Consider the following 9173-nt stretch of genomic DNA (forward strand, 5'->3'; position numbering starts at 1 on the left):
GAAGTTGCTATGAAAAGTGGATCTAAAAGAAGGCACCTGGCACAAAGCCACAGCTTTCACTGGGTGTTTTATTGCTGCTCTCTCCATAGGGACATTTGTATCAGCTTTCACCGTGCTGTGCGGCGCCCGGACCGACCTCCCTGACAGGCACATGTGTTGTGTCTTCTGGCTGAACATCGCCGCTGCGCTCATTCAGATCCTTACAGCAATCGTGATGGTTGGCTGGATTATGAGTATATTTTGGGGGATGGACATGGTCATTCTTGCAAGTAAGTACAGTGCGCTCGCCTTCCCTGCCCCAACTTCCCTTGTCCATGCTGCTAGGACGCAGCTAAACCTCTGTGAGCTGCTCTGGAGGCGCTGCAAAACGTAGCAGGGTTGAAGGCCACAGGTTGCCGGAAGGAGGCAGGGGCTGCATGTACCCGGATGCCCTGCGACCCATCGGGTGGAATCTCCCATCCCACTGCTCAGGTTGGGAGCTTCATTTCCCCTTTTGTGAATTAGAAGACCAGGAAGGGGTGAAACCTCTCCCCGCAGCAGTGGCAGCCCAGATGATGATCGCTGCCCTCTGTCTTTTCGCCCTGGTGACGGCAGTGCCTCGTGAGCTCCAGCCAGGCCTTCCTGTGTGGTAGCTGCTCTGCTCACGTGCATCCCGGCACCCGCCTGCAGGGAAGCCCTGGGCTCTCCTGCCTCCTCTGTCCTGCCCAGGATCCATTCATCCACAGAACATTCTTGGCTACAACTTCATTCAGGATTTGACTTTGATTAGACTAAGCAGGACAGTTCAGCTTGTCTGAAAGTCCTCCCTAGAAGGAGATCCCCTGCCCTTTTTCAGGGGACTAAAACCATAGCCTGGGAGAAGAAGAGAGGAAACTCTCTTTAAACATACACCTTTTAGGTCACCCACTTAGTTCACTTTGTGTGATCTTGGCATTGCCAATCTAAAATCCAAGCCCCATAACGCCATCTGCTAAAGACTTTTACTACTGCAAAATGAAGCTTTGAGAAAAGTTGAAACAACTGCTCCTGCAGTCAGTTAATCTGAAAAAGCACTTTTTCAGGCAGTTAAAACTTAGTTCTGCTTCTGTAAGTTTCCCCATCATGTTTCAGCTAATGACAAAATTATTGTATCCGTAGTGTACTCTGAGATGCAGCAAAGTGATATGCATGCCTTGGTTCCATTAATATCAACGACAAACAAATTTTTGCCATGTGAGCCTTGATTTCAGTGAGCTTCCAAATTGCCTGAATTTCCCTGGCTCCAGCAGCTTGTTTTGCCTGCATCATGCAGCAGAGGATAAAAGCAATGGGTTCCTCTCACTTCCCAGGCCAGGAGAGGCCCATCGAGGTGCTGAGCGCCCCCTCGAGGCCATATCAGCTTCCAGGTGGGATTTGCCCCAGTGTGAGGAGGTCCAAGACCCTCCAAACCAACGGGAGAAGCATGTCCCAAATCAAGGTCTTCTCTTGAGTAACGTACCAGGAGCTCCTGTCTTTTTCTCTGAAGAGCTTCAACTTGGCCATCACTGCTGGGGACATTGGTGGCTGCAAGCCAAGGCAGCAGAGAGGCACTCAGGAAATTGCAGACACTCATCTAGAGAATTAATGGGTGAAACTGGAGAAAGCAGCAGAAAAGCAGGGAACGTTTTCAGCTGCCAAACCCTCTGGCTAAAGCCTCTCCCCGGATGTCTGCTCCAATCTGAGCCCGCCTAGGGCCCCGGCAGAGAGGAGGGTGAACCCCAGCGCAGCGAGCATGTCTGGGGGTTCTGTTGTGCAGTTTGCCTGTGACCCTGTACCTGTGCTTTTGCCCCTGCACATGTGCATGCTGCTCCTGTGCCCAAAGGGCTGGTTCCCACCAGGCTCTCAGTAATTCCCCCATCTGGGGAATTCTGCACCTGCCGTTGGGCTTGGTTTGGGTGGGTGGCACTGAGACAGTGAGGTCCCTGCAATGTCACCCTCTGCTAAGCCTGGAGAGGAGTGGAGTAGCCAACGCACTGCGTTAACCAGCCCCATGGAGCATGGCAAGGTGCAGCCTTGGAGAATCCGCTGCTGCCTCTGCAGCCGTGCAAATAGCTAATTTTTAAGTTTACTCACAGTGCAGAAAAAAAGAATGGTTGAAAAGTCAGCTCTTGGTTGATAAGAGAACAAATGAAAAACTCATTTTTCAAACAAAAGAAACCCCACAAGTGATCAATTGCTCCCAGCTGGATCAAACACCCTGCCAGGCCTGACATGAAACATTTTGTTTTCATGTTTTGTTTTCACATTTAGGAAGAATAACTGAGTCATTTAAAAATGCAACAACTTCTCAAGCACCAGAAATGAGACATTTCAGTCCCAGATGTTTGGTTTGGCTTGTGCTTCTTTGCGCACAAATTAACTGCGTCTGTGCAAGGGGCAGAAACCCTTAAGTGCCTCTGCCAAATGGGGAGCTGCATTTGGGTAGGCAGATGAGAGACAGGAATGACCAAACCATGGCCTGTTCATGCTGTGCAGTCGTGGTGGTGATGGGCGATAGGGGCTGCAGGAGGAGCGAGAGCCGTGGCCAGCAGTGCAGAGACGACCAGGAAGGCATCCGCAGCCAGTGCCAGGCTGCTCCTCCTTGGCACTTGGAGCCAGGGCCGATGCCCCTGGTGCAGGACAGCACTGTGTGCTGAAGCACGCACCCATATACCAGTCCGTAGAGAGCTGGGGAGGTGTTGGGGAGGCTGGTTGCGATTTTCACTTCCTCACGCTCCCTAGTGCTCAGCCGTTAAAAGGAGAGCTCTGCAGGAGCCTGTTTCCCTAGGAGCGCTTGGAGGGTAATGTCACACTGCCTCTCTTTAATGAGGGGAGAAATGAGAAGAGTTATAGGCCAATCAGCTATGCTTCCATTCCCGGAACAAGTAATCAAACAAATGACTTGCATGCATTTAGGGAATACAAAGAAAGAAAATAACAGTCAACCTGCATTTGTCAAAGACAAGCCCTGTCAAACTGGTCTAATTCCTCTCTAGAGCAGGGAAATTAATTTTTTAACTAGAGGCAACTCATTACACGAACATCTCAACTTTCAGCCTCTGACACTGTCTTTCAGAGCATTCCTGTAAGCTGGCCAGGGAGACAGCGCCTAGGTGAAAACTCATTTGGGAACTGTCTTCTGAATGCATGGTCCGTAATTCATTCTCCAATGTAGAGGATGTAAAGAAAGGTGTTTTGAAAGGTCCCTTCAGGAGCTTCATTTGTGGCTTGGGTGATGGACAAGAGAACAAACTTAGCCAACATGCAGGCAGCAGGCAGCTGGAAGGACACAGGTACAGTGAGACAGGACTGGGACCTAGACAGCATCCTGGCGAGTCAAAGAAATAGTCTGAAACAAATAAAATGTTGTGGCATCAGCACAGGTCCAAGATATTAAGGAAGGATTGATCAACTGCATAAATACAAGCTAAGGAGCAACTTGTTTATCGGAGAAGGATCTGAGGGCTATAGTGAATCACAAGCTGAACATGAGTGTACGAGACGATGTTGTTGTGGAGAAAGAAACATCATAGAGGGAGGTACAAGCGGGAGCAGAGCCTGTAAAATATAGATGAATACTTTCACCCTCCCTCAGCACTTGTAAGGCTGCAGCTAGATGTCTGTCCAGTCTCAAGACCTTATTTCATGCGGGCAGCTTGGATGGGCCCAGCAGGCGACGTGGAGGACAAGCAGGCTAGTGCGCAGGGCAGAGGGCAGCAGCAACCTGAGGTTCAGCCTCAGAAAGACAGATTTAAACAGCAGCGAGGAAGATCTGTGTGGAAATCAGGACCTATTTTCTGCCAGTAAGGTCAAAGAAGAGCTTGTCCAGCTGGATGCGGCCTGTCTGTCACCGAGGAGCTCACAAGCAGGTGGACCCACATCTGCCAGGAGTGGATGAGGGGATGGAGTGACCTTCAGGTCACAGGAGACACCTTCAGGTGTCCTTCAGCAGGGGCTATCCCAGAAGGCAAATTAGCTGAATGCCGTTTTTCTGTCATGCTAAATTGCCTTTGGCAGTTCAATTGCACAGGACATTTTCACGATGTCTTTGCTGATTTAAATGAATTACCAGGTGGCCCCATTAGACGCTGAGGAGATATCGTCTTTAACCAGCCATATGGCTTTTGAAGCAGGTCTTGGTTTCACCCGCGGTCTAAAAGCAAAGGCAGATGGAAAAGAAGCACTTTATTCTTTGGCAAAAGGGAGCTCGTTCTTTCTCACCCGCCCCACACTGCTGCCTCGGGCCCTGGCTCTGAAGCCCCGGCTTCTTTGAGGGTGCTGCACGGCACCCTGTGACGCCCCTGCAGTCCTGGCAAGGGCACGTTGCGGGGCTGAGGCAGAGCGGAGCTAACCGGGCGCGCTGGTAGCCAGCCAAGGCAAACTGGAAAATGAGGCTTTCCCGGCAAGTTGCCCTCTGGGAAAGGCATGTCCTGCTCCAGCCCACTCAGCACACAGCTCTGCGAGCTAAAATGAGCCCTGTGCAGACTGAGCGTGGAGAAACTGGCCTTTCAGAAGCGCCCCGACTGGCCAGAGCCTTGTTGTAAAAGATTTTTTGCTCTCTCTTGACAGAAATAGCCCAGTAATCAATATAATAATGTCATGCGGAGGTGGCGCAGAGGACGGAACCCAGGAACTCTTTGCTTAGGAGCTGTTTTGCCTCTGAGGAGCGTAGCCAAGAAACCAAGAGTGGTGCTGGAAGGCAGCTCCAACTCGGTCTGCGGCCCCGGTGCCAGTGCAAGAGTGAAGGCGTCAGCACCAGCACCCTGCTGCAGCCAGGGCTTGCAGCCATGGGTCTGCAGGGTGGCTTGGGACACAGAGAGACCTGCTATTCTTTTTTTAATCCCAATAGAGCTGTTCTCTAACTGTGCCAAAAGATAGTATTTGAAATAACTTTTCTGCTGTGGGATAAGGGTCTTAAGACATTTTCCAGTGGTTAATGACAGCCAGGGATTGCAGCCAGCCTGGGGCAGGAGCAGTTGTGCATCATCCTGGGGATGCCAGCAAACCTGGCAGCAGGACTGGCAAGCAATGGTCAGGTGTTGAGTTTTCCTAGCACTCAGCGTGTTGTGACATGCTACCCACCATGTCACTTGCTGTAATGTCATGTTTGCTGCCCTCCCCTGGCACTTTCCCTTAAATAAGACCCATGAAAGAGCCATGTCAGCAAGGAAAGTGCTTGTCAGAGTGTCTCTTGGGCTGCAAGGTGTTAGTCCAGGCTGTTTGGCTCAGCTCCTGAAAAGCAGATGAGGATTCCCCCATCCTCTCTAAACAAGTGCCCTGAATGAAACCATCCACTTCAAATGTAAGCATTTAAAATAAATAAAGCATTGTCAATGTTTAGCTCTGGCATGAGTGTTGAATTGTAGAGCAGATGTTCTCTGTTTACTCTGCAGCCTCAATTTACTCATTCTTTTCTGGTTCTTTATGTGTTTCGGATAAATCGTCTACAGTTACATTTCTCCCTCTCTCTTTCTTCCATGTTCCTTTGCCTCCTTTTGTTCACCATCAAAGTTTCACAAGGTAAGTTTGTTTCTGTTTCTCCTAATCCTCCTCCTAACATCCAGTGGCGAGACGCTGGCTGGTTACGCAGCCAGTTCCCACGGAAAGCCGGTGCCCGGCTCCGGCTGCAGAGCTGAGGTTCGTTTGGCCTTCGTCACCCGTCTCCATCCGAGTCCGCCTGTGTACATGTACGTGTGTGTGTCTGTGTCTGCACCTCTACCACGGCCATCCCAGCGAAGGCTCCTGCTGAGCTGTGCTGTGAGCAAAACCTCGCCCTACAAAACCTTGCTTCACTCTGCTGCTCTGCAGCCTTACTGATGGAAATGTGCTTTATTTCACAGTAGTTCTTCCTATACGAGAAATGCAATAACTGTTTTCATATATAGCCTACCTAATAAAATAAATGTCTCAAGTATTTCTATAAGTTCAGTGTAGAGCAGGTCATCTTTTGGCTTACCTGGGTCACGCAGAGAGAAAGCAGCTCGGCTACTGCAGCTGGCTTCCAGCCAGCTTCAACACCAATGTGCAGGTCTGTGAAAGAATCTCTGTTATATTTTAATTTAGGTATGGCCTCAAGAGCCAGCTGTGGCAAGCGCAGCCTTGTCGGCTGACTTGAGCTGAGAAGTCACAGTGGGCCCCAGCTCCCTCATCCACTTTGATTTTTGCCCGTTCCCTTTCCCTAAGCCAGCTAAACTTATGAACCCATAAGCCCATAACCATTAAGCTTTTCCCACTAGCTCATCTTGCCTTCAGAATTGACTCATAGCTGGAGCATAAATGTGTAAGAAATCATCATATTTCCACCTAGAAAATGCTATTTGGAAGAGATGAGAGTCTTTCTGCTCAGCTGCCTGGTAAGGAAAGCAGTGCAGTGCAGCATGATCGGTGAGTGTGGCCAGTCCTGTCCGCTGCTCCCTCTGCTAGGTTAACAGCAGCTCCAGGTTGGATGTTGGGTGGATTTGTGCAGCATACAGGGAAGTTCATTTGCTAGAGTCACTTCTTAGTTCAGCAGAGTCCCTCAAAGATAGAGGTTGTGGCACTTGCTGGTATTTTGCGCTCAGCTTCACTAAGAGACAGGAGTCTTGCATGAGAGCTAAGAAGAAATTTACTCACACCAGGAGAAAGATTTAAGTGTTCTTTCAAGTTGCAGACCCTGCACTAATATTTGAAATTCAAAACATAAAGCTGACAGTCCACATACATAATTCAAACAGAGGAGGGCAATAAAAGCCTGGATTTTTGAAACTTTTCTAGTTGAAAGAGCTTCGCCATTACAAGCAGTACAGGTAAGGACAGGTTGGTGGGTGTTTTGGGGGGGTGAGAAGAGGCAGGAAACTCAGTCTCTTGCACCTGGGGGACCAGGGGACATGGCTGTCTGTGGTGGCAGGAGCACCAGCATCCTGGGGGCCATCCCAGTCTGTGGCTGCGCCAGGGCCATCCCAGGAAGAGGAAGCTGGCAGGGGCCAGTGCCGGCACTAATCTTCTTCCCTTGCCCTCCTCCTCACAGGCTACAAGGAGCAGGGGATCCCGCAGCAGCTGTAGCGGCCGGGACAAGCATGCTCCGAGACACGTGGCGAGACATTTCCCGGGGCAGCTCGGGGCCATGGACCTTTTCATTACCCTTTTTCCTTTTTTTTCTTTTTGTTTTTTTTTGCTTTTACACAATGCCGGTTCACGTGCCCATGCAGCAGAGCGGAGGTGCAGAACGGCCGACGGAGATGTGCACTGACACCGTGCGGCGGCAGCGACGAGGGGTGCGCACCGTGGCCTAGCGCTGGCACCGGGGCTGCCGCGGGCCAAGGAGGCGCCTGCACCAGGGAGGCAGGCTCCCTGCTCCCCGCGGGACGCAGCCCAAGACATTCAGTCTCCTTTCGAGCCTGCCCTTAAAGGAAAGCAGCTGCGAACATCAAATGACAAGGAGTTATTAATAGACACATGTACAGTATGTAAAAGCCAACGAGTGGCACTTTTCTTCCACCAGAGAGCCCCTTCCTGACTGCTTTGCGGTAGCAGAGGGACCTGTTGCAGCCCCCTCCACTGTGCACGTAATTATGATGCCCAGCGAAGCTCTGTTGTTGCAGATGTCTTAAGAAATTTGCTTGCTGTAACCCGCATTTTAATGCTACTGAGACTCAGACTGCTCCTGCCTCGAGCTGCTGGAGCCACCACCCGCCCAGGCCTCCTGGAACCCCTTGGAGCGAACACCCGGCCTCCTCTATGCGTTGCGCACTCCATGCTTCCCGCATTAAAACACATGGTTTGGGGAAGTAGAAAAACGACAAGACTTCTCCCCAGGCAAGAGACTTGTTGGCAGCATCGCTGCACTTCAGATGCGGAGCCCGTCGCGGTGGTGTCTCCTGGCCGTGTCCTTGGGTAAGTGCCTGCAATGCTGTGGCTCCGTTCTGAGTACTTGTTTCTGAGCCCACACACTGCCCCCATGTGCTCTCTCGAGGGCACCTGCCCAGCCTGTACATTTGCTTCCCTATACACTCACAGCATGTGGTTTTGGTCAAATCCAAAGTCCCGATAAATGAAAACAGTCCAGCGGCCCACACAGCAGAAAAGAGACACAAAGGTCACACCAGACATCTCATCCCAAAGTCCCTCCTCAGGACTAAGGGTAATTCACAGCCCTTATTCTGTCCCTAATAACTTGGGGACGGGACGGGACCTGTCAGAACAGGCAAGTTGACCCAAAGAGGACATCAGAGTTGGTGAAGATGTTTGTTTTCTCCCCCGCTTCCAGTGCGTGGGTGCAATGCCAGGGTTTTGCAGCCTGTGTGGAGAGGAGCAGGAAGCACTGGCTGCTGGCTCCAGCGCTTCAGCCCATCTCAGCAGCCTAAGGAAGGGCAAAAGAGACCATATAGGGTGCACATTTGTAACCCAGACAACTCGCTCTGTGTGTTCATACCTCTGTTGAGCCCAGACTTCAGCTAGGCTGCTGTAGTCTGCATAGATTCATTCCATGCACGTGCAGATATGAGCTGCCCTTTCAGTATTGCACATCCAACCCAACGGGCTCAACAAGACGCAGGCAGAAATGCACGAGCTTCTCTGAACACCCATCTCTGGTGTCTGTGGAGCAAAGTTCATAACATGGTACAGACGGGTAGTTTTGCATTGTTAATTCCAGAGGAAAAACGATGAAAAACTCCAGCTTTGAGACAGATACAAACCAGACACAGGCATCAGTAAAGGGGGGTTTGTTTGGAAGACAGGTGCCAGTTGGTGCTTCTTGCTATGTCGGTGCCAGAAGGGCTTCAGAGAAGCCACACAGTATTCTGTGCAAGAATATCCCGGCAATACGTGGAGCAGGACAGAGATGTGGCTACCTAGCTTGGCAGCAGAGGAGCACGTAGATGTCACCTCCCAGTTAATCAGTGGCATATTACACTAGAAGCGATGATACCCGTGAGTCATCTGACACCTGCATTAAAGCCAGGGCATGAGCTCCTCATGCCCCAGCCATTACCCCAAGGAATGCAGGATGGTGCTCAACAAGTTGACATATTTCTGGTTACTTCCACTGAGCAGGAGCAGCCACCTGGTGACCAAGCGAGCTTAGGAACAACTTGTTCGGGAGCCTGTGAAAGTGGATGTTAGGGCTTTTAGACACTTAGCTGCCAGGCAGAGCAGGAAGCCACTGCTTTGAAAGGGCTGAATAGGCTGGTGCTGTC

At 50.9% G+C, this 9173-nt stretch overlaps 1 protein-coding gene across 3 annotated transcripts in view; it reads left to right on the forward strand.

Moving 5' to 3' along the window:
• STUM (stum, mechanosensory transduction mediator homolog) overlaps positions 1-7225 on the forward strand; it is a 32873-nt gene extending 25648 nt beyond the window's left edge. The window contains exons 2-3 of one of the 3 annotated variants that reach the window (XM_088532702.1): positions 90-269; positions 7185-7225. In XM_088532702.1, the coding sequence (XP_088388828.1) occupies positions 90-269; positions 7185-7225 (221 nt within the window). Of the gene's footprint in view, positions 1-89; positions 279-7003; positions 7100-7184 lie in introns of those variants that run through there. The other 2 variants (XM_088532698.1, XM_088532706.1) reach the window with 2 other exon arrangements.
• Positions 7226-9173: the final 1948 nt, after the last annotated feature.

This window comes from Tinamus guttatus, unplaced genomic scaffold (genome assembly GCF_059628265.1).
Source record: "Tinamus guttatus ecotype Peru unplaced genomic scaffold, ASM5962826v1 Tinamus_guttatus_pri_ptg000033l, whole genome shotgun sequence".
NCBI lineage: Eukaryota > Metazoa > Chordata > Aves > Tinamiformes > Tinamidae > Tinamus > Tinamus guttatus.